At 40.8% G+C, this 24097-nt stretch overlaps 4 protein-coding genes across 5 annotated transcripts; all 4 read right to left on the reverse strand.

The window, feature by feature from the left end:
* Positions 1–265: 265 nt before the first annotated feature.
* Positions 266–6423, reverse strand: sult2st3 (sulfotransferase family 2, cytosolic sulfotransferase 3). 2 transcript variants are annotated; one of them, XM_084027801.1, is made up of 7 exons: positions 6261–6423; positions 3733–3941; positions 3081–3207; positions 2882–2976; positions 2425–2605; positions 1185–2250; positions 266–590 (listed from the first exon to the last, which is right to left on the reverse strand). In XM_084027801.1, exons 1-6 carry the CDS (start codon positions 6391–6393, stop codon positions 2135–2137), a joined length of 861 nt encoding a protein of 286 aa, XP_083883927.1. In that variant the 5' UTR covers positions 6394–6423; the 3' UTR covers positions 266–590; positions 1185–2134. The 2 variants fall into 2 exon arrangements, with proteins under 2 accessions (XP_083883927.1, XP_083883928.1); XM_084027802.1 differs by lacking the exon at positions 6261–6423 and adding an exon at positions 5701–5864.
* Positions 6424–8029: 1606 nt separating this feature from the next.
* Positions 8030–12780, reverse strand: tmem147 (transmembrane protein 147). Its single transcript, XM_084026413.1, has 7 exons — positions 12677–12780; positions 12156–12225; positions 11960–12025; positions 11660–11796; positions 11460–11544; positions 10973–11094; positions 8030–8888 (listed from the first exon to the last, which is right to left on the reverse strand). The coding sequence occupies exons 1-7, from the start codon at positions 12751–12753 to the stop codon at positions 8768–8770; spliced, it is 678 nt and encodes a 225-aa protein (XP_083882539.1). The 5' UTR covers positions 12754–12780; the 3' UTR covers positions 8030–8767.
* Positions 12781–14508: 1728 nt separating this feature from the next.
* LOC311024853 (secretory phospholipase A2 receptor-like) lies at positions 14509–18349 on the reverse strand (the record flags this gene model as incomplete). The annotated part of the gene is made up of 3 exons (XM_084027428.1): positions 14509–14773; positions 15262–15696; positions 18284–18349. 3 exons carry the CDS (start codon positions 18347–18349, stop codon positions 14543–14545), a joined length of 732 nt encoding a protein of 243 aa, XP_083883554.1. The 3' UTR covers positions 14509–14542.
* Positions 18350–19063: 714 nt separating this feature from the next.
* Positions 19064–23140, reverse strand: gapdhs (glyceraldehyde-3-phosphate dehydrogenase, spermatogenic). The gene is made up of 10 exons (XM_084026222.1): positions 22991–23140; positions 22230–22326; positions 21801–21907; positions 20986–21076; positions 20770–20888; positions 20559–20640; positions 20276–20427; positions 19982–20144; positions 19649–19746; positions 19064–19554 (listed from the first exon to the last, which is right to left on the reverse strand). The coding sequence occupies exons 1-10, from the start codon at positions 23017–23019 to the stop codon at positions 19485–19487; spliced, it is 1008 nt and encodes a 335-aa protein (XP_083882348.1). The 5' UTR covers positions 23020–23140; the 3' UTR covers positions 19064–19484.
* Positions 23141–24097: the final 957 nt, after the last annotated feature.

Consider the following 24097-nt stretch of genomic DNA (forward strand, 5'->3'; position numbering starts at 1 on the left):
GATTGTGCGTCAACATGTAGGATATGCTCGTTTAACATCCCCTTTAGCGTTTCAATAGCAATCAGCAGACTGTGACTGACACAATCACCTTGCTGTCTTGTTGTGCAGCATATGTTTCTCACAGCGTATAGCTTGTACGTTTCTGTGTGGAACTCTCACTTTTAGACCTCCTGAGCTATTTCTGAAGGCCGCTGCAGCACATCTGGCGGAGTATTAATTATAAAGAATAATTTTAGTAGTAATTGAAATAATTTGACAATAAATATTGATTTAAAAAGGATTTTATTGTTTCCACAGAAAAATTATCCTCTAACTGTGTACAGAGATCAGAACTGTGTCCATAGCAACAATCTGTTTATTGTTTATTGTTAAAAGGATCCCCATTAGCTGTCGCCAAGGTGGGAGGAGCTAGTCTTCCTGGGGTCCCAGGGGCCTTCTACTCATAGCAGACCGTAGAATTCATTGACTAATCAGAGAACTCAACAAAGCCATGTAACAACATTTAATAACATGAATGATTAGTTAGACTATGTTGGTTGCCCGATTGAAGAGATTCTCCCCAATATGGCTTTTGAGTAATAATCATAAGCCTAAAAACAAGAACACATTGAATCAAATTGTGAAATGGTCAAGTAAGCTGATAGGTGAGCCACAGCTGAACCCTTCTTCCCTGTATACCAGACAGTTACAGCGGATAGCCACGACCATTTTAAATGATAGTTTACACCCTTTGCACAGTGAATTCCAGTTTCTTCCCTCTGGACGGAGGTTGTCAGTCCCATACTGCAGAACACAACGTTATAAAAACAGCTTTGTTCCAGCTGCAGTAACACTGGTAAACAAGCTGTAGTTTGCACAAAAGCTGCACAAGTCACTTTTCGGAGCATGATGTATCCCCTTTTTTATCTCATTGCTTTTATTCATTCTTAACTTGGAGGAAATTTTGCTCTTGGTATTTTTAATTCTTTTTTAGTTTCATGCTTTTTACTTCTTATATTTATTTCATGAACTGCAGCACTTTCTGTCGAGCCGAAGCTGTCTCTTGTTTTATGTGTATGTGTTCTTTTTAAATGTCCTGTTTCTGATTTGATTGTTCGTTTTTCCGTTGCTTGTTTAACTCTCGACTGCAAAACTAGTTTACCCTTGGGTATCAATAAAGTAACCTGAACCTGAACCTAATAAGCCTGCTATGAAAATGAAGCCATTCTAAAATCTTTTAAAAAGCAGCTTTAATTTCCATTTCATGTATGTGAGGTGAGTTTGCAGCTTATCATTTTGAATGTAAGTTTCAGTGTTCGAAAAACAAATTCCCATTTTCATGAATAATTAAATAAGGCAAGATGGCCTTAATCTTATATGTGAACTCTGATCAGACCTTCATCAGACCGTAAAACTGGACATTCAGGTTAAAATAACTAATCCCATTCCAGTCTTTGTATACAACACACTTGTGCGAACCTTCCGACCCCCGGGCTGCAGCTGTTTAGTACTGAATTGAGTACTGTGAGGAACAACAAAGAAAGGAGTGGAACACAGAGAATGTAGAAAAGAACATATACAATCAGAAAAGCACCAAGTAGCGTCGTATCATTTCATCACACACTAAATGGGGCTTTGAGAGGCATTGGGCTTGAATTCTTCGCTAATCAGAGATCCCATCCGTTAGAAAAACACATGTCAAGACAGGAGTAGAACAAAGGGCCTATTGGAAACAACATTCCAGTGATTCACTGACAGCTTTGGGTGAGGAATTTTTCCTGTTCAGATTTTCATGTAAGACAAACGACGCTCGTTTTAAATAGATCTGCACTACACAGAATGCATTTATTTAGTTTTAATGATCTTTTAAAGGGGAGTAAAATAAAATTTGGTGATGATCAGTGTTTTTTGTGTTAATGTAAGAGCAGTTAAAACAGGCCGGTCAAATTTGACCGGGAACACTAAAGTAAGGGGGGAGAAACGAACACGACACAAAGGTTAAAGGCTTTTAAAATCACTAAAATGCTTTTATTTGTATGCCTAACATTGAAACCAAATGTAACTGACAATTTTGGACGAGTTAGCACTGATTTATTACTTGCCTTGATTTTAATTCTACATCTCTTGTGCTCTGTGTCTTTGCTCCGGTGGACGGTCACTCCAGGCTCCATGGCAGAGAGAAGCTCTCACCCTCCAGCTCTTTGTGAATGACCGATGTGAATCTGGCCAGTTGCTCGGAGCTGAAATGGTTTTTCCAGTCTCCAGCAACACCTAATACAAAAAAAACACACGCAGAGTGTCACGTGAACGCATCTCTGATGTGAAAGAAAAATCAACTTAAAACGACTGAAAATACAGGTTGACATTTCAATCAAGACAGTTAAATGCAATTCAAAGGAAACTGACAGAAGCGGAGGAAGTGGTGATGGACACACACGGACTCACCTTTCCTAAGGAATTCAGATTTGTCGTGGTTCATGTAAATCTTCGGGACTAGGCTGAAGTTGGACATAGAGTTGGTTTTCATGGTCTTGAAGGAGCAATGTTGTGCTATCTTCTGAATAACTTCCTCACTCAGATTACGGCCCAGGAAATCTGACAGACGCCTGAGAGCTGCAGGGAGGTCCTGAAAGAAAGGCACAACAGCTGACCCCCTTTATCTTATTTTGCACATTTCTCTAATGAACAGTTTTCTACATGATTTCTATGATGAGGGCTCATTTGACTGGTCATATTTTTTACTATACCTATTACTGTGGCTTCATTTACCCCTCGTCTACACGGGAGGCCATTTGATCAGTTTTTTCATCATCATACCATCGTCATTACAGTTAGGATTGGGCCAATCGGTTAGTCAAGCAGAAACTCCAGCCTTTTAAGAGAGTTTTGGGGAGTGTCTTACCTGAACCATTTCTTCATATGTGATGTACATTATTCTGTCTCCCAGCTCTGCGTTTCTCCAGCCCTTCACATGGTCAGTCCATTTGCCAAACATCACTGCAGACAACATGGACCAACAGACCAGAATGCTGAACCACTCTCCTGCTCATATTCAAACTTTTTTCGTAGTAAACTCTTTTATGTGGAATGAGACTTCTGACCTCTGCCCTCAAGGAATTTCTCCATGAATTCATCAAATGTTCCCGGATCCTCCAGGAATTCGGCCATCTGATGGAAGTAGTATGAAGACACCAGGATGTCCTTTGGGTTCCTCATGACATAGACCACCTACGGCAGACACACATGAGACTAACATAACAGGTGAAATGTGTGTTAAATATTAACTATGGAAATGAGACCATGACAAAGAGAGTGCTAGATACGGACACACACTGAAGAGAAAATCCAAGGAAGTTGACCCCGGAGGCTGAATAAAACTCCCCGTAGTTATTGGCCATAGTAGCCATTTCACGGAGTGAGACCTTGACGTCACTGTATAAAATGACCATCTGTGGCCTCTAGAATAATCACAGGCTCATGAAAATTTACAATAAAAAAGTAAAGAACTAGGGCCTTAAGAGGATGTGTGGTTTCCCTGGGTACAATAACAGGCTTTCTGAACAGTTTACACAAGTGCTTGCCATCCAATTGCAGAGAAACGCAATTCTTGCAGAAATCTCCAAATGTCAAATCACAGCGTGGGTTTTTCTATCTCAAAGTATTGATGTCTCATTGGGTATTTTGGAGGGGATTTTTGGCGTATCTCAGGGAGGTTGATGACATACTGCACAGAAGGCGGCTCCACCCTTTTACCTTGGCTTTGGAGGCGCGGAAAGACGGGGGCATGAGGTGGTAAGGAAAATGTGTGACCAGCGCCCGTGGAGACACCAACTGATCCACAACCACTGCCAATCTTTTCTCCTCCAGCCAGGGGGCCCTGTCCCAATTAGGAATGGTCTGGATCGGTGTCAGATCCCCCCCATTCAGCACCAGTGGGAGGACCTCCTGCATCCAGATGGTACCTGCAGAGAAGAATAGAACAGCAGGTAATACATGCAAGTACTAATTTGTACTATGAGGAAAGTACACCAACAGAGTGATGAGGCAACAAAATACTCCAAGTCAGGGGTTTGGAAAGTGCAACGCTGTGGGTCCCCCCTCAGACAAAATTTTAATAATGTGCTCCCCAACACCTCCCACTTGAGCCCTGTTTCTTAGCTGATATATTTAGGTACCATTAAAAGTATGCAATAAGGAGGTATGGAAGAGTATATCAATGAATGTGCACAAGAGCAAATCCCATTTCAAGCAGTGATTACGATCTCTCTCTCTCTCTCTCTCTCCTTGAATATACCGTTTTGTATAAAAAATAATTTATTTCCTTCAATCCATTTGGAAATAATGTCAAGAGGGGCTCACCGTTGACGTTCACATGTAGGCAAGACATCTTATGGTGAAACATCATCCACACGACAGGATAATTTAATTTAGAAGCGTTTCATTCACTCTCACTACTGATGCAGACGGAGGGCTGAGTCCCGACCTGAGGAACCCCAGTGTTGTGCCATTTGCTTGCTTAGTTTACCCAATGTACAGCTCTGTGCACTCCTCACTTCATTGGATCACATACAAAAAAACAAAAAAAAAACATTGGGTATTTTGTCCTTTGGGTGGACGGGCTTCTGTCACAGGTTGTTGCTGGGCTTGAAGTGGTGTTTGTTGAATATCCTCCTGAGTTTCCCATAGACCACAACATATGGAATGACAATATTCCTCTGGTCAGGACTCAGCAGTCCATCTGCAGCTTAAGGTCAAGGGTCACTCCCTTTGAGGACACCAATGTTCACAAGGAAGACAGATGGTTTGAGAGAGGGGTTAGAGAAGACATTTGCATAACCTATCAGCCACATATGATACAGTCCTCAGATCAGTCCACAGACAAATCAACAACCATCCACGGACTCATGAGACCATAGCGATTCACATGGTGGCCGGATGGGTCAACGACCCATCCAACACCCATGTGAGTAGTTAACTTGATGGTCAGGACCCACTTGGCCCCACCAAAGTTCTAGTGAGGGCCGGGGGGGTCCAGGAGTCACATGTCTCTCAAAGTATTAACAACCATAGGCTACAAGTGGTTAAATACCCAGACTGCCTACTAGTCAGTTAGACCGAGTCATCGCTTTGAGGTCAGAACCGGTTGGTTTTCAACCAATCCCATAAACCAGTGCGACTACTCAGTTCTTGCCAACTGAGCGCTGCAATTAACCAATGCCATAAGCCATTGGGAGGTTTTATTGCAGTCAGCGAAGCAGCGAATATGACTTTGTAACAAATAGGTCAAATGTATGTATAGCACATTAACAACCACAGGAGTTGTACCATAGCTGCTATAAAGATAAGAGTTGGACTGTTAGTGGACGGTTTACTCAGTACTCTCCAGCCGTCCGTATTGGCTAATGACCCGATCCCGTAAACCATCGCGATGTTTTGTCAATGAGGTGGTGGATAGGAAGTTTTAATCAATGCTCAAATCAGATTAAGTCAATTTAAATTGTAGAGCGCATTTAAAAAAACAACAGGAAGAACAGACAAACAAACCAAACAGAGGGACTTGTCGTCGACGTCGTCGTCGCTTCCTCGTAGTGGATTGTCGGCGGAGAAACACGAACCAATGACCACAATGTGAAATAGTTTGCTTCATAACTCCACTAAATGCCTGTCATAAATATGCGGTGAACAAAAAACAACAACTCGTATTTCAATGTTGCAACTAACCTGACTTCGGGTACACGGAAGCCACGACGTCCTCATCTTTGAACGTGAATTCCTGCGCAAACTTCACGCTTTCTAAGGAATGAGTCTCCCGAGGGAGCATAAGTCCGTGATACTGCAGATACATTTCTTCAGAGGAAATGTTGCGTGTGAAAGCGGCGCACCGGCTCCTATCAATCACATAGGCGGCCTCTCTGCTGCGTTCAGGTATGTGGGAAAAATCTCAATCGAGACATGAACGCGCATAAAAGACCAAACAAAATACTGAAAACCCAATCTTGAGGCTCCAACATTCTCTCAAATATAATGCTACTGCTAGTATCGTTTTGTGTTATTCTGGTGATTCGTGTCATTTTGCAGGATATCACGATTACTAGTATCACTGATCTATCATTTATGTCGAGCCATAGGCCTACACATACTTTAATATTGCATCATGGTGAATTTACATGTACACAACATGCTCGTTGTATGGTAGAAAAACAAGTTGTTTAACTCTCCCAGGGGCTAGTGGAACCGCTGAACAGAGACAATTTACAGATATGAGAATTATTATACTGTACCTGACTTGGGGTAAGTCACAACAAACACATCGGTGTCTTCCACTGAGAAATTTTGGGCATACTCCAAGCTTTCTGTGCTGTGAGCCATAGGAGGCAGGAGAAGGCCGTGGTACCAAATGTACTCACACGACATGATGATTGTTGCTGGTTCAAAAGTTTAAAGCTCTAAAGGGGACTTGTGGTCTGCTATAGTCTAGTTGCCTCCGAGTTGCTCCTTCCTCTCTCTCTTGCTCTCTTAAGAGGTTCTCATGTTACTTAGTCCTTTTCTCTAAGGTCCTCTGTATTTGCTGCTCAAGCCGGGAGGACTTTATCCCTTTCTAATTTGTTTTTGTGAATGACACGTCTGTACTGCAAATCATCAGCTGTTGAGTAATTCAGGGGTTGAACCTGTATATGAGCTGAAGGTCATTGGTTTGCATACTTAAACAAGATTATACATGCCTATCAAAAAAAGATTGCTTCAAGCCCCATTCGGTGAAACTCATGGAGAGAAGACGTGGAAGTGAAAAAGTACAGGCTCTGAAATGTACAATGTACAAAGTAAAAAGTAAATGAAGGACATTTATTCAGCCGGAAATGGAAAGGGAGGTCTGCACACATGCACCCAAGTCTTCCTTGGTGAGAGCTGACACAGAAAGTATGAAAGATTATAATATTACAGTTGATAATCAGAGTATAGCACATTGTATTTTCTCACGGGAATTCCTTCTTCTCAGCAAGTTGTGTTTTCCCATTTCACATATTAATAAGAAAAATAATCGACAATTCCCCTCAAATGCATCAAAACAAAAGTTAAAGTTAAAAGATGAGTAGAATTTGTTTTAAAATGTAGGGAGTAAAAGTAAAAAGTTGTCCTGGATTGGATATGTTTTTGTCCATTTAGCAGTTTTGAGATTGAGTCACATGCCTCCAATTCTCATTAGAACTCGCACGGTCAAGTAAATGTCAATGTGTCACTGTGGCCATCTCTCCCTGACAGGAAAGTGGGAGTTTTGCAGCAGACAGACACAAGCACCATCAGTAAACAGAGAAGGTAGTGTTCATATGTATTAGGTAACAGCAGAGCCTATTGTGGCAGCTCAATAATGTCCAGCTTTGTTGGACTCCAGGGAGCCCAGCTGAGAGGAGGAAGAAGAGGGAAGCACATGCAGGCAATGAGCTTAACTGGAAAATGGGGCGACATGGGAAAAACCTGAGGTATGATAACAGAAGTGCGTTGTGTTTAGAGAATGTGGAATATAAAATATTTGGAGCAAAACCCATGTGCAATAAACTAGATTGATTCACCACACCGCTCCAATTTTAATTGGATTCCTTCAGGAATTAAGTTTTTTTTTTTTGGCAGCATTCCCATCTGCTGCAAATAATTTATTTCACTCTAATAATAATAATAATAATAATAATAACGAAGACAACACCTTTTTCACTGTTACTTTTGTTTGACCCTTAAAGAGTGGAAGTTTTCAAAAGCAAATCCCTCTCATGCTTTTTATTCTGTTTTTCTCCCTTTCTTTAAACATTCTTTTTAAAGGCGTTTTGATTCACTGCCTCCCTCAAATGTGTAATAGTAGGAGTGTGAGAACGGAGTGAAAACCTTTTCAGTACATGGCAGAATGCCACAGCAGTGAGCATTTAGAGCTTCATTTGTGTTCGATAGTTAGCAGGAATAACAGTGATCCAGGTGGGAATATCTGGAAAAAATATAAATAAATCATTCATGGCATCCAATAAACACTATAGTCTGATTAAAAACAACTCTGAGAGCAAGATAAGACAAAAAGACATTTATTATTTTAACATCAAAAATCACAGATGCTAACAATTCAAAACGGTGTGGTCACAATGCGGAGGACCTCAGTACACTGCAGACCTGTTTATTTAGTTAAATACTTAAGTTAGAAAAATGTTGCTTCGGTTGTGTTTTAACATGTTTCTGTAATATTCACTTGTATATAAAAAAAAAATTTATGAATTGGTCGGCCAAATAAGGAACTATCATTGTCATTAATTTGTTATACATTACTATTAATCTAAGCAGCCTAAGCGGCCTCATTGTTCAACACATAGAAAAAGTTTTATATAAAGTCTCAATTGATTTGTGGTCATTTCGGCACAAAATTCACCTCTTAACAAAACCAACACAGCGAAAACATAGGCCAATCATATGATGGTAGCTTCCTGATGTCACCACACAACCTGCAGTTTTAACTGATGGAACTGATGGACTGAAAGTAAACAACGCTTCAGTGCATGTTTTCCCACCAATGGTCTGTATACACCAATAAAGACAAACTGGACTGGTTTGGTTGCCAGGTGGTAGCTGAGCCCTGTTTGTATAACAGACCAGTCTAGCTATCCCGATATCAAAAAGCATTTTTCAGTAGTCTTTGGTGGTGTATGGTGATACTTCGTCTGAAAGGGTATCAGGAGTCAGCTTCTGATTAATGACAAGTCAAGTATGGACCAGAAAGACTGTTGAAGGCTTATCCCAGGGTGCTAAGTTGTACTTAGTTGCTGTGGACCAGAGTGACGAAGAGAAACAGCGAGCAGAGAGAGATGGCACCAGTCAGCACGGCTTTCACCAACAACACTGTCCAACTGCCCAACAGGAAGACATGGACAAACAACCTGACGGCACAACAAAAGAAAAACATGATGGAGGTTACAAAGTGAAAGAACAAAACAAATGGCTGAAACCTTTCCATCAGAGGCTTTAAAATCCCAATCTCTTCCACTTGTTGACGTACTTGTAGGGTTGCAAAATTCCAGGAATTTTCAAAAGTGGAAACTTTCCATGGGAATTTATGGGAATAAACAGGAATAAACTGGGAATTTTTCAAATTGATGGTTGGCTCTTCAAAGGGGACTTAAATATAGCTGAGGAAAGTTATTTTGTAGCATAATCTTGACTAAAACAAACAGATGCCATTCAAATACACTTGAATATCCATGCCATTCCTCAACCACATGCACAGAGCACTGCTTAGTCCATGGCTATTGAGACCACACCCCCTACTGGCTCTGTGCATGCCTCCATCACATGTACAGAAGATCACTGGAAGACTGGACCACACTTTTGAGCCTGAAGCACATTGAAGGCACACATTTGAGCTTCTGGACTAAACAAAGTGAAGTAAGTTTTGATGCTATTATGGGGAAATATATTTATTAAAGTTCTAGTCTACGATTTCAAAGGTTTGAAAAAAGCACCCCCCCCCCCCCCTCCCCTCTGTGCTCCTCCGAGCTTGTAACGTTCTCCCCTCGCAGCCTCCCACCTCCCTCTTATTTTATAAGCCTCCCACCTCCCTCTTATTTTATAAACCTCCCACCTCCCTCTTATTTTATGAAAATAATTAAACGAAATGTGTTTCTGAAAATTTTTTAGGCGAGAAATAAGCTATGCAGTTGCTGAATCTGTCTTTATTTTAGATCGACAATGGTCAGTTTAAAAGATTTTCATGAGCTTGTGGGCGGTGGCCCTCCATCTCTCGAAATCCGCCGCTCCGCGACGGCATTGCATGGCTTCTTACATAGAAAATGAATGGGAACATTCCATTCCATTCTTGAGAATCCATACTCTCACATAAAACACTATCAGGGAAAGAAAAAGGGTTTTGCCGGTTTCTGAACACTCTGGAGAACCTCTCACAATCCGCCGAGCTTCTTTTTTTTTTATCTGCACACCAAGAGAGCTGATTGGTCAGTAGGCTGTGTTTTTCTCCATGTTGATCTCTTATCAGTAGAGGTGTAACAATTCATTCGATGCATCAATGAATCGATTGTCAGTCCTATAGATTCAACTAAATCGATCTGCTAAAATAAATAAATAGATTGAATAATTTTGGCTTCACCAATAATCGATATAAATGTGCTTAATCATATGAATCGTGTTTCTTAATTATGATTAATGTTTTAATACGTTTAAGACACTCTCTCCCCTGCCAGCATGTAGTCTACTGAAAAATGTTAAAAAATAACTGAGCATTACATTTTTGTATTCAGCATAAATAATTATTCAGGACTACTTTTTTATAGAATAAATATGTTAAATAAGTAATTCTGTGGTCTGTTTATTTTTTCTCCTTTCAGAAGAATATAGAATTTTGGTTACAAGTTACCGAATCGAATTGTGGTTTACAGAATCGAATCGAATCGTTACAAAAGCAAAATTGTCCTTGAATCGAATCGCCAACAACTACTTAACTATTGTTAATGGATCGCTGTGAAGCCAAAGATTCACACCCCTACTTATCAGGAATATTAACTTGCTCCGGAGCAGCGTAAGTTACCATGGCGATCTAACCCGGTAAGAAGTGAACCAGTGTTGGAGGACGCTGGGTTAACCCTGAAGTTACCCTGCTAAGCCCAAATCCTGCTTCGTAGTACAGGCCTCTGGTCCTCCTGTTGGACTCTTATTCTTTTACAAAACATCAACTCCCTTTAGAGTTGTTCAAGAGCAATTTAAATTTAAAAAAAAATTGTAAGAGAAAAAGTCAAAGAGATTTTAAGTACTGTATGTGGTGCAAGGTATACGTAGTTCATTTGCACTTTTATTTTAGTATTCACATATCATTCAATTTGTATTATTGCTCATGTTGTTAACTAGTGCCATCCTGTGGTTCACAAAATTAAGTGCAGTAACCAGATATGCAGTATGTCTGATGATGTCTATGTTGAGCATCTAAGTATGTGTACAAGTGAGTCAGACTTACTCCATTAAGAAGGCCTTGTAGACACAGAGAGCCAGCAGCACAGTAACAGGAAGCCTGAAGCTCTTAGGAAGGTCATAGCGTGTGAACATCCACACCACTGCTGCCATGGCAATATAATGGATCTATAAACGCAGAAATAATCACTGGTTTTAATAAACATTTTTACACACTCTGGTCCAATCAAACAGTCATTTACATTACAGATATAACAGCAATATAATTGACATAGAGATTAGAAGAAACCCATGTTTGTCTGAACATGCAGAAAATAACTAATTATTGTATTGTGATTTTTCTGAAGAACATTGCTGTCAACTAAGTGAATGAATATGAAAAACCTACTGAAAAGAAAAATCTACATATGACAGCACTTGTGAAAACACAGTAGAAGGGGATAAGATGGGGAGAAAGACAAATATATAGCACAGAAGATTTGAAAATACAGGAGTAGACAGAGAGAAATCAGAAGAGGGCGACTACTACTCACCAAACTAATGTTAGAGTCAAAACTCATCTGGATGTACTTCCAGTCAAACTCAATCCCTCTGGCTCCCACCCACAGAGGAAGACACCTGGAGAGCCATAACAGGACACAAACCGCGAGATTCATCGTTTATATACAGTATGTAAAATAGTCAAATGTGGTAAAGTTAATGTTTCTTCTGCAGGATCAAAATAACTGCTTACCTGGACATCACAAGTTCTGCTGTCGCCCAGCCCATGGCAGCCACCATGATCTTGTACTCCCCTTTACCAGCATTACGAGACATCACAAGATGGAGACCCAACAGGTCGGCCAGGTCCACTGTTGCCTTCATAAATTCCTGGAAAACAAACAAACACACAAGCTGGTATTCTATTGGCAGGATCTCTTTGTTTTTACAATTATATTAGCTGTTTACTATAATTATAACATAATCTGCCAGTGTGAGAAAATGCTCATCTTCCTTTCTGATGTTATTACTTTGACGAAGTAACAACACTCACCCCTACAAAGTCATAAACTCCAGCTCCTCCTTCCCATGTAGGGAAAAATGTAGCCAGAAAGAGCATCTGAAACACAAAAAGAAGTTTACTTATTCCAAACACAAGCAATGGCATCATAGTTTTTACTCTTCCCTGCAATATCCTCATGATGAATTTTATGATGACAGATTATTTAAACTCCAGAAGGCTAACCCACCTTACAGAGCTGGACAAACAAGTAGGTCGCTCCAGCCTGGACACATCTCCAGAAGGCATTGTACTCTGATCTAAAGATCGAAAGAGTTAAATGGCAGGGCCGTAAAATAAGGAAGCACAGGCAGGAATAGGCCATTTGGGACAATGTTTTAAGATTTGATTACTATAATGGTGACAGAAACAAAACTAATGTTGTTAAGCAAAAGTAGGCCCAAATTCAAGAGCACACTACACAGTTCTAAGAAGATTATGTGGACCCCCTCACAAACCTCTGACATTACTAAGGAGATTATCAAAAGACTTCTTAGTCTCTGAGCATATGTTGCTATAACATAGGAACACGAAGAAACTATGAACCATAACTATTTTCAGACATAGTGCAACACAGTTTTTTATTTTATTTATATCCTTAACTCCGACTACGATTCACTGGCCATGACTGGACTGATGGATATCCAACAGCATAGAACGTGGTTCATTCACTGCATGTGTTGCAGATCCCTGATTCACAGACACACTTACAGTCCACTGCACTTGTATGTTATGAAGTAAGGGAAATAGGCCAGGGCAAAGCAGTTCCCGAAGTGAAACAGGGTCATGATGTCTGGTCACAAAAATCCAGCTCCCTAGAGAGAAAGAAGATAGGATTTAACTACCATTGATACAACAGACAACACCTCTGATCCATTTTGAACACAAAAAAAATCCACGGAATATTAAAATGCCCCTCAAACACCTTAAAATGTGTCCTTTTCATCGTCAAACAGCATAAAACGTTAACATATTGAATTTACAATTATAAAAACAAGAGAAAGCATCAATCCTAAACTACACGTTGTCTTAAATCACAGTTAATCAATTGTCTACACGTTTTGTCCAGGTTTATTGGGATTAACTAATCGATTATTAGTTAATTATGTATTAAAACGTGTCTGACATATATTCGTAGACATAGTCAATATTATTTTAATTCCTGGTTTTACGTGGTCATGTCTAATCAATAAAAACCGTAGACTATGACACAGTAGCAGTTTTGGATGATGTTACAGGGCCGCCTGTAAGTTGACAGTTTATGAGCTACGTTGATACAAACAGGATAACGGTCTGATTTACAACATTTGCTAAGCATATCACGTCTGTCGTGGTCGAGTAAAATGTTAAGTACGTGGCTTTTTAAGGATTTATTCACAGAGATGTGACGTTATGCAACGATGAAGAAATTAAGGGGATGAATATTGTGGACGTTAGCTAACGTTGACGTTAGCTAAACTGACGTTACAACCCGTGGCCGTTGTAACGTAAGACACGCTCCTATATCTCGCTTCTAAGTATCGAGGGTACTTTATCTCCGTTGAGTTGAACCATTAATAAAGCACGTCTTCATTAAATATCATTTTAATCATATGGCAACAAGAGCATTATACAGTGTAAGAGTGTCGGCACTTACTATACTTGAAGCGCTGAGCAGAAGCGGACTGTCGTTGAATGACAAACGGAAGTGAGCTGGCTCGACCTCGAAATGCGTCCGACTACATCCGTGTAAATTTAACAATCCGTTCCACAAGAAAGCCCCATAATGTGCGTTAGCAGTATATGTGTAGATAGGATTAGGCTATGAGTTAGTTATTAGCTTAGTTATATTCATCTTAGATACTATTCAACAAATAAGGCCTACAGGGGGCGCAGAGGCTGTGGTGCATTCAGGGCACCGCAACATCAGACATGATAATTACAATATGTTGTCAGGAATCAAGCCCTCAAGAAAAATCAGCCAAACCTGTACTTTAAAGAATAATAGATTAAGATTTCTTTTATTTATAGATGAGCTTACACAATGGTTACTACTCACAATAGAATGATGTCATGGTTATCTAAGATGGGCAAAAAACAACATGCCAGCAAAAAAATAAATCTTGAATGTTACATACATTATATATCAGGCAATTGATTGTGTTTTATTTACAGCAATTATGGATTTACAATACCTGATTATGGCTGCCAGCACTGATCTCATGTTAATGATGAGAGTTTATATGATATGTATGGTAAATTACCATAATTTGTCCATGATGTGTCTTTCCCATTTGAATTTTTACAGTGGCTACTGATAACAAAAATCATAATAATGTGTAAACACCAAAAAAAAAAAAAAGATCTAAAATCTTTCTGGTAGAAAGAGAATCACGTCACGACATCCTGTCACAATCTGTATGTTAATGTTGTTTCTTCCTTTTTGGCAAAAATAAACAAGGAAATTATCTAATCTTCTATTTTCAGAAAAGAAAAGATCATCACTATTGAATAAAGAACTCTGTTATAGTGAGAGTTCAGTGTGTAAACTTACAGACAAAACAGGCTTTAATAAACCTAGAACTGCTCAGTGTCTTTTCACAGTTCTGATGAATCATCCCCTGTGAGAAAGACTTTCTCTCTGTAGCAGATGAAGTTTCTTTGCTCGGAGCAGTCCCTGAAGATCCACTTTTGTTTTGTGTTGTATTTGGACAGGGCCCCACAGTGTTCATACTTGGACGGACAGTCTGGCAGCACCCCCTCGTCTTCCAAACTCTCTCCGTTTGCCCACCACCAGTTCCCTCCCAGGAAGCGCAGGCCTGTCCAAACCTGAGAAACACAAGGCAGGCTTTAAGCATCTTTTAAAGTGTTTAGTCTGTGACTGCTCACTCTTTCATGCTTGCTTAGTCTAGGAGGCTGTAGTTTGATGAAGCTTAGAGCTTGTAAACAATCAGGTTGCAGCCTTCATTTCCTGGAACAGCAAACATCTAATGATCTCCTAATAGTCTAATAGTTGAAGATTAAAGTTAAGTAATTTGCATTCAAATGACATTAGAATAAACTCAAAGTGTTAAAAAAAAGTATTTCATCAAGGGGCTGCATGAGAAATCTGGAGGTTGTGAGATCATTAACAAGAAACAGAAAATAAATCTGCTTGGCTTTCTTCTATTGTCATTATTGCTAATTAGAAAAATGTGATCATTCTATTTATGCAGGGGGGTCTCAAGCCATCACCATGTTGAAAAAAAATATTTTACGACAGTTTTCAATGAAAATTACAATCTGTTTGTGCTAATGTTTGACCCTGAATCTCAAACCTCATCAGTCGTGGCTTTGCGGATCCTGTCTCTGATGTAGTTGTAGTGAGAAGAGGATTTCAGGCTCAGGAGCTCATAGCGGTATCTGCAGTGCCTAAAGGAGTGCTGACATGGGGCCACCATGCTCCTGCAGTGTTCCAGGGCATCCTCCCACGTCTTGTTCTCATTCACCAACACCAGACTGTCATCATAGCAGACAAACCGAAGCTCTTTGGAGCACTCTGTGCTGTGCCATTTTTCATTGTCAGGATGAAAAGAGCCACAGTCAGAGGTGAGTGGCTCTCCTTGTGCCCAGTTTCTGTAGTCAGAAGGCTGATTTTCGATCCAGTTCCAGGTCTCACCAGCCACCCTGTACAGTCCAATCCACCCAGCGTCCAGTAATGTATCTGTGTTTCTTATGGTGGCTAGGCCATTTGACCCAATTGTCTTACAATGCTGAGAAGCGTTTTGCCAGTCATGGGAAATTTTGTGATGTTTAATTTTGCTTTCCTCTGAACAGTAGAAATGATGTCTACTTGAACACCTATTACTATACCACTTTGAATCCTCATCCACAAATGCACAGTGACTGCTCTGCTGTCCATCGGCCCAATAGCTGCTCTGTGAGAGGTCGTGCCCTGGGATCCCCTCTCCACTTCTGAAACAAATGAATGACATCTCGTTTAGCCACTGCATTTTAAATCAGCACAAAGATCATATAAAACAAGGTACTCACGTGACATTTATCCATTTCCAGACTGAGTCATTCTCAGGGTCTCTGAATAGACCGATCCAGACTTTTTCGACCCCAATGTTCATCAAGCCCTGAGTCAGCTCCAATCTGTCCACTACACTCCAAGTAACCAAGTCAATGTGGTGCTTCTGGCAGTACAGTCTCGCCTGTGTCCAGTTCATCGTCTCAGCGGGACAGTAAGCTGTCCTTTCTAGGATAAATGCCTCCAAGCAAAGAGCAGCACTGAGCAGCAAGGAGAGCAACCAACAGCCACTCTTGTTCCCCATGGCCAGTCCGTCTTCACAGCAAGTCAAAGATGTGTCTGTCTGCAGAACCCTTATTAGCCAGGTCAGTTCTTGGTGTGGTTATGGATAGTGTTGAGCTATCACTCTTCTCTTATAGCAACCACGTAGCCTGCCTGGTTACTCCCACATAGACACACCTTGTCAACCAGTATACATTCTCCACACCAGTGTTGCAGCCCAGATGGAGTTATTCACGCCAGCTATTTTGTTATTGTATTATTAAACTTTAAGTTAAGAAGATGAAGATGCTTTGTGTTTGTAACACTCTTTCAGGTAACCCAGAGCAGTGATTCCCAACCAGGGGTACCAGGATAAGCTTATTTGATAGAAATACACTTCCACATATTTGTGTAAGGAGAAACATAAACATACAAGCAAGATTACAGATTACTGTGATGATAATCTTTAGTATATTTTTTTGTCACATTAACAGGAAACCTTCTGCCTATAATGGGCTGACTAACAGGACGTGCCTCATTTTCTCTCTGACCTGAATCTGTTGTATTACCTTAAAGTGGTCATCTGTACAATCAGTACAAATGAAAACTCGACCACACCTACTGAAAAGAAGGACAGCCTAAACCTAAATAGGATCCTTCTATGGGTTCATGTGTGGACACAGATCCATCACAGTCATGGAATAATTCGAGAGGGCCCATAATTAAATGTTACTCGAGTCACACTGACAAAGTGAAGTTGATAATTATATTGGACCAAAAGAATGTGTGTCTTTGTATCTGAACACTTTACATTTGTTTTCTATGCAAATAAGGGCAAAGTCACTGGATCTAATCTATTAATTTGTATTGCAGTTTAAAAATTCCCATTTATATATGGTAAAAAACAAACAAACTCAATGAACCATTGACTTGGCTTCTATTTGTTTCTCAGTCTCAACAAATGATGAGGAAAATAACAAGAAGGGAAAAAACAAAACAAATTAGACCCAAATCCAGTCATGTGTGGTGCAGTGAAAGGCTCCATTCCTCTGAATCTGAAAGCGTAATTCAAATGTTCTACATTCAAAAATGTCCAGTTTCCATGCATGGATGGGGAAATAAGGCTGCAGGCAAATTACTGGATTTGAATCTTTTTAGTCAAGACAGATGCTGTCGACCCCATCCTTGAGCTGACCTCTGTCCACCTGACTACTTCTACTTCTACTACATATTTATGCCAATAGCTCCATTGCCCCTTGAAATGTGTTGCTCTTTTGCAGTATGTTTAGTAAAACAGTAGGTGGCACTGCAGCAATGTCATAATAAACATTTTGTAATCATGACAGTTCACTTTTATGGGGAGTAACTTGGCAAAGGTGGGAAAATACAGAAGCCCTTAAGGGTCATGCATACATACATTTTATTTCCTCTTTCTTCCTGTGATAACGAGATAATTCCTACGTTTTCTCGTGATATCGAGATAATTTTCCTCCATTTTCCCGTGATAACGTGATAATTTTTCATCCGTTTTCTTGTGATAACAAGATAATTAATTCGAGATCTCGAGAAAACAAAACGATAGTGTAGTCTATTAAATCACATAAGCAGGAAACATCATTCAGTGTAGCAATGTCAGAGGAGCAGGAGAATATTGGTCACCGCATCACATATCTCTTCAATCAAGGCCTGACACAGGCTGAAATAGCTTTATGCCTTGCTATTACAGATAATGTACACATTAGTGCGCGTCATCTAAGAAGAAGGTTAGCAAGGCTTCAGCTTTATCGGAGGCGCAATCCAAGTGAAATCTCGTCTATCACGAGAAAACGGGTGAAATTGATCTCTTTATCACTGGAAAACAGAGGGAAATTATCTCTTTATCACTGGAAAACAGAGGGAAATTATGTCTTTATCATGAGAAAACTGAGGTATTATCTCGTCATCGCGGGAAAACAGAGGAAATAAAATGTATGTAATGTTTGACCCTTTGGGGCTTCCGTAGGAAAAATCAGAAGGCAAACGTTCCTTCTTCTATATTAGGACACAGCCTTCATGCTGAGTCTTACTGCAGTATCCTCAAAGAGGCAGCAGGAGGCTCTGGCTCTGGAGAGTCCCTCCAGTGACTGCTCCATGCTTCCCCACAAATGTCTCCTAGGAGTGGATGACTTACAGGAGACTGGGAATGGACTCAGTGGATTTAGGGTTCACTCACACCAGGGCCATTCGATCCGTACCGTGGCTTGCACCCCCCTAACACAGGGGGTCCCCAGCCGGCTTGCACACACACTGCTCTAGCCTCAGCCCAATTGCCTGTTGTACATAAGTCATCACGTCGTAATACGACACAAACATGGCTTGATGTTTTTTTTTTCCAAGGAGCACCGTTTTGAAGTCATCACAAGAGAGAACATAACTGAAACTTTACTGAGATGTCACATCTGCACATATTTCTAGTAAACATTCGGCCTGCATCAGACATAATACTGTATGTAATAATGATGTCCTTCACTATAATTATCTTTATGCCCTAACAGTTGATCAGCACACTTAACAATGCGAGATATGAAAGAAAATAGTTGTGAGGAAGAAATATTGAAGTGAAAGTAAAATTAAGCTTTAATCTATTTATTCACTGATAAGTAATTTTAAACTTAACTTAAAACAAATTAAAAATAAAAACCATACAGCTTAATAGTTGTGCACCATGTTAATTATTTAACTAAAATATTATTAATGGCTGATATCTTTTACTTGTCTGATAACCTTTTTCTACATTTAGTCATCTTTGAGGCTCTATAGGACACAGAAAACAGATGATAATAATGAAAACAGGACAAGTGGACAGCTTGAGATTTCTCCAAGTTTTATTTCTTTGTCTCTTTGCTCTTAAGAGGAGTTACAGTAGTTCTGCCTCTCAGCTTCCTCCTTCCACTGGTGACTAAGCCTTTAAAACACACCAACAGGGAGATGGATACAGTAGTTACCATAGCACTGAGCCATAAGGACACATCTAAAGTGGCAGTGGGAGGTGGAGAGGGGGCACACGGACACAAATACTGTCACCGACCAATTGTCTCGTCATTAAAGGAAATAACAGATAAACTGAGAACACTCAAACACACTGCTGCTGCCTACATATACTGTAGTAGAGCTAAGTGATGCTATGACTTGGCTATGGGTGGGGCCTGTGTGTAAAAGAGAAGTGAGGGTGTGGGAAGGTGGTTGGGGGTGGTGCCGTTCCTGACTTCCTTTTTGGACAGGAAGTGTCTACTCCTTGGAGTGCATGAACAGCAGCAGGTCAGCGACACGGTGGCTGTATCCAAACTCATTATCATACCTGGAGAGAGTTGGAGCAAAAAGAGGAAAGAGAAATTAGATAAACACTAACCTGTTTTACATGTGGGACTGACCAAGACATTTAAAAAACTCACCAGGAAATGAGCTTGACGAAGTTGTCGTTGAGGGAGATGCCAGCGCCAGCATCAAAGATGGAGGAGTGGGTGTCACCAATGAAGTCAGAGGAGACCACCTGCAAACAAAACCCCACTACGAGTCAGATGTACTGCAATGTAGCCAGGTACAACTTAAGCAATTCATTACTAACTGTAAAATACAGGTCATGTTTTTTAATGTCTACTTCCACTTCACAATTAAATGTATCACAATTAATTAAGAACAGAAATAAATGTTAATTTGTATCTGTGCATCCACAGAATTGTACAGTATTTGCTTTACAGTATACGTGAAATAACTTTGGGCATTACCTGGTCCTCGGTGTAACCCAGCACTCCCTTCATGGGTCCATGTGCAGCCTTCTTGCACGCTTCCTTAATCTCAGCATAAGATGCAGGCTTTGACAGACGGCACGTCAGGTCCACCACTGACACGTCAGCCACTGGCACCCTGAACGCCATGCCTGTCAGCTTACTAGACAGAGACGATGGACAAAAGAGAGAAACCTGTGAGACCTGCGTCACCATTTGTTTCTGGTTTTTGTTAACCTCCTTGTAGGCATAAATGAAAGTGATTAAGATGATAATAAGTGTGTTTGTCCTTACCCGTTGAGCTCGGGGATGACTTTGCCCACTGCCTTGGCGGCACCGGTGGAGGCTGGAATGATGTTCTGGTGGGCACCGCGGCCATCACGCCAGGCCTTGGCACTGGGACCATCCACTGTCTTCTGGGTGGCTGTGTATGCATGGACTGTAGTCTACAGAGAGCAGAGTCGTATTACACAAAGCATTAGTAACTCCATGCATTGAATTACGATGGTGCTTCCTGGTATCCAAAAACTTTCAGATTTACAGTGTAACACGTGGACGCAGATTTAATGCGACTTACCATGAGAGCCTCCTCAATGCCAAAGTTATCATGGATGACTTTGGCCAGGGGGGCCAGGCAGTTGGTGGTGCAGGAGGCATTGCTATCAACAGAAAGACAGACATGGTCATTAACCGCCAGTCTCTACTAGATTACATTCCCTTGGCATACCAACCTAGGAACATGTTTGTGGAAAAATGTGAATACATGTCCAAAACCAAAGGTATGTTACCTGACGATAGTCATGGAGGAGGGGTCGTATTTGTCCTCGTTGACTCCCATGACAAACATCGGAGCATCGGGTGAGGGGGCGGAGACGACCACACGCTGAGCTCCGCCCTGGATGTGAGACTGCGGTTGGAGAGGAAGACAGCACAGGTTAAAAACCAGACCATCTGGCAGTTTGTGTATTTGTTTTTGTATATGAGGGTATGTTTCGTGTACATACGGAGGCCTTATCCAAACTGAGGAAGACTCCAGTGGACTCGACAACGTACTTGGCTCCAGCATCGCCCCAGGGGATCTCTGCTGGCTTCATACTAGAGTGAGAGAAAGAATAGAGTCAGTCTAAGATGAAATGATATCGCTATCATTTAATGATGTTAAACTTGGCATTGACAAAGACAGGTTACACCAATAAAAAAAGTCACATAGAGAGAAGTGAGGGGTAATGTTTTTACACAGTACAACCTGTGCTTTCTAAATGTGTGTGCAGAACCTATTTGTGCTATGTCATGCTAGTACTGAACAAAAATCGTTTTTTTTTTAATGAACACCCGTCAAGAGCCTGTCAAAACGTAAATGGCATGGTTAAAAACAGGACACTCGTAGAGCGACACCTCACAAATTTAAGTTGAAAGAGCAACAGGAATGTCTCTTCTAAAACACTCCATTTTGTTGCTGTCATCTTTTGCAGAGTGGAGGCGCCACTACTGAAAGGACTAAAATAACAGCCGGTGGAACGGAGGGGAAGCTATTTGAGTGAACCCCGAGTCAGCACAAACCCTTATTCCATTGGGTTGCAGTTAAAAAAAAAGTATGTAATAATTCAAACTGAGCTCATAAATAGCTGATTCTATTACTAAACAGAATCAAATTCTATGAATTACGATTGTACTGAAGTGGCCCTTGATGAAATAATTCCTTCATAATGAATCAGCTGGCCAGACTTTGGGCTCATTTAAGCTTGTTGCCACCAGTTAACATGATCACTGCCGATATCTTCACAACATCCACTAGCCACTACACATCCTCCTCACTTACCACTGGAAGACAGAGATGGCGCTGCCATCGACGATGAGCTTGCCATCCTTTTCGGAGACCTCACCATTGTAACGGCCGTGGGTGGAGTCATACTTGAACATATAGACCTAGGAGGTGGGAGGAAAAGGAAGGGGTTATTAGGGCATGGAATTGGGAGAGGCATCGCATTTCACACACTTAAATTCATAATATTTGCATTAATGCCTAAACAATCTTAAAATTTGCTGGGAGATTTAGGGAGTCACTGGTAGTGTTCTAAGCTTGTCATCTGAATAAAGAACTACAACCGAATGAGATAACAGGCTACTCAGAAAACAACATTTGCTGAATTTGGGGAGTAAATCTCCTAACCCTAAGTTTCAGTTCAGTCTCATACAACAGATGCTCTTAATAATTTGTAAGCAAGTTTGAGCATGCAAGTTTTCTCACCATGTACTTCAGGTCAATGAAGGGGTCATTGATGGCAACGACCTTGATGCCTTTCTGAAGACAAGCCCTCAGGACCAGGCGGCCAATACGACCGAAACTGCAGGGTGAGGGGAGAGAAAGAGAGGAAGAGAGTGATTCGTTATAGCAGTTTTGGGAATGGTGGGAAACTTCCTCAGGATGTCCAACCACTCTTGGGACCTCACATGAATCTTCTTACTATGACGTCATGCATAGATGTGACCTGCCTGTTTAACCCCACCAGCAGAAACATCTTGAACTCTTGAGTAACTCCACTCCTATAGTTCTGCAGCTCCACTGCTGTTAAGCTACGATTAATGCTAGTTAATGTTGGCTCACAGTAAAACATTTCCAATGGCTTTTACTGTGAAGTTACCTAAACATGGAGCACTTGTTTGTCAGATCGGTTTAATATATTGCAAGGAATAATGGTAAAATACCATGTAAATACAGTGAAGAGCTACGTAAAGCCTCCAACATGTAATCAAAGTTAAGTAAAGCTTTCACTGTGCCATTGTTTTTTAATATTAGTAAATGTGTGCTGTTCTGCATCACTCTCTCATATCTAATCCAGAATATTGGATGGATTTTATGAAAATTAATTGAAAACTATTTCACCTCTTTTCAAAACCATTTACGAATTACAAGCACTTGGACATAGTAAACATCCATCTAACATGCTATCCTAATCATCCTAAAATCTGTGTCTTCCTGCTTATAAAATGGCTGTGTTTCAAACTCACCCATTGATTCCAACACAGAGGTCTGACATGGCTGCTGTTGTTTTGGGGGGATTGAGTTACCTGGGAGAAAAAAACAAACAAACAACAACATTAAAAAGAGTAAAACTACAGCTACTGATTGAGGAACATAACATGAAAACTCATCCAAGCTCCCTTTTCATACATATTCAGTCAGATGACAGTCAGAAATCACTGTCGTTTTAACAATGTGCCGGCAAACATCCTCTTGTATCTTTCTTTGTCATAGAGATTAAAAACACTGCAAGTATATGCAAGTGTTTAGACTGAGACAAACTGTTGTCTAGGCAGCAGAAGGTGGCTTAAATCGGGTTAGTTAAGTTGTTAGGCGTGTGTGTGTGTTGCTGTAATGTGCTCCAATCTACCATTTTAGTGTAAACCCTCTGTAAGTCAGACTCCACAAACCACTCTAAAAAATATGCCTGTATCAGCTGTAAGGTCTTTACAGCAATGATGCAATAACATGAGGAAAAACTGGTAGCAGTAGCCTTACGTGTGACACAATAGCACTATGGGGTGAAAATAACACCCAGGTGGTACAGTACGTTGGGTGTGCTCCTGATATTCTAACATGAGTTGAAGTTAGAATAACAGTTCACGACTGTGCAAAGGTGCAATTGTGTTTTCTGTCAGTGACGGAAAAATACGGGCTGTCAAATAGCATGTTTATGTGCTTCTGCTGAAGGAGAGGGGGCGTGTAACATCATGCAGGTACATGTTTAGAAAACAGTGGATATGAAGGGAGGGAGGGAGATGTAGGCACCGATAAAGCAACAAACAGAGACTTGTCTGCTGAGCGAACAAGGAGGAAGCCTGGCCTCCACTCAACTATGTGACCTCCTTTTCCCTCTGCTTTCCTGCAGAGCACTCATGTGCCCGTTTCTCCTACTTTTCCAGCCCCATTCTTTCCTATCAATTTTATCGCCTCTCCTTCCTTCGTCTCCTTCATCTTCTAACTCCACTTCTTCACTTAAACAGATGTGATAACTCAGTGAGCAGATGCTAGCCTCAGCAGGAGCTAATGTGTGTGTGTGTGTGTGACAGGCGCAGGTAGAGTAGGTAAGAGCAATGCACACTGTCCTTGAAAGT

Source organism: Eutrigla gurnardus (assembly GCF_963514095.1).
Source record: "Eutrigla gurnardus genome assembly, chromosome: 14".
NCBI lineage: Eukaryota > Metazoa > Chordata > Actinopteri > Perciformes > Triglidae > Eutrigla > Eutrigla gurnardus.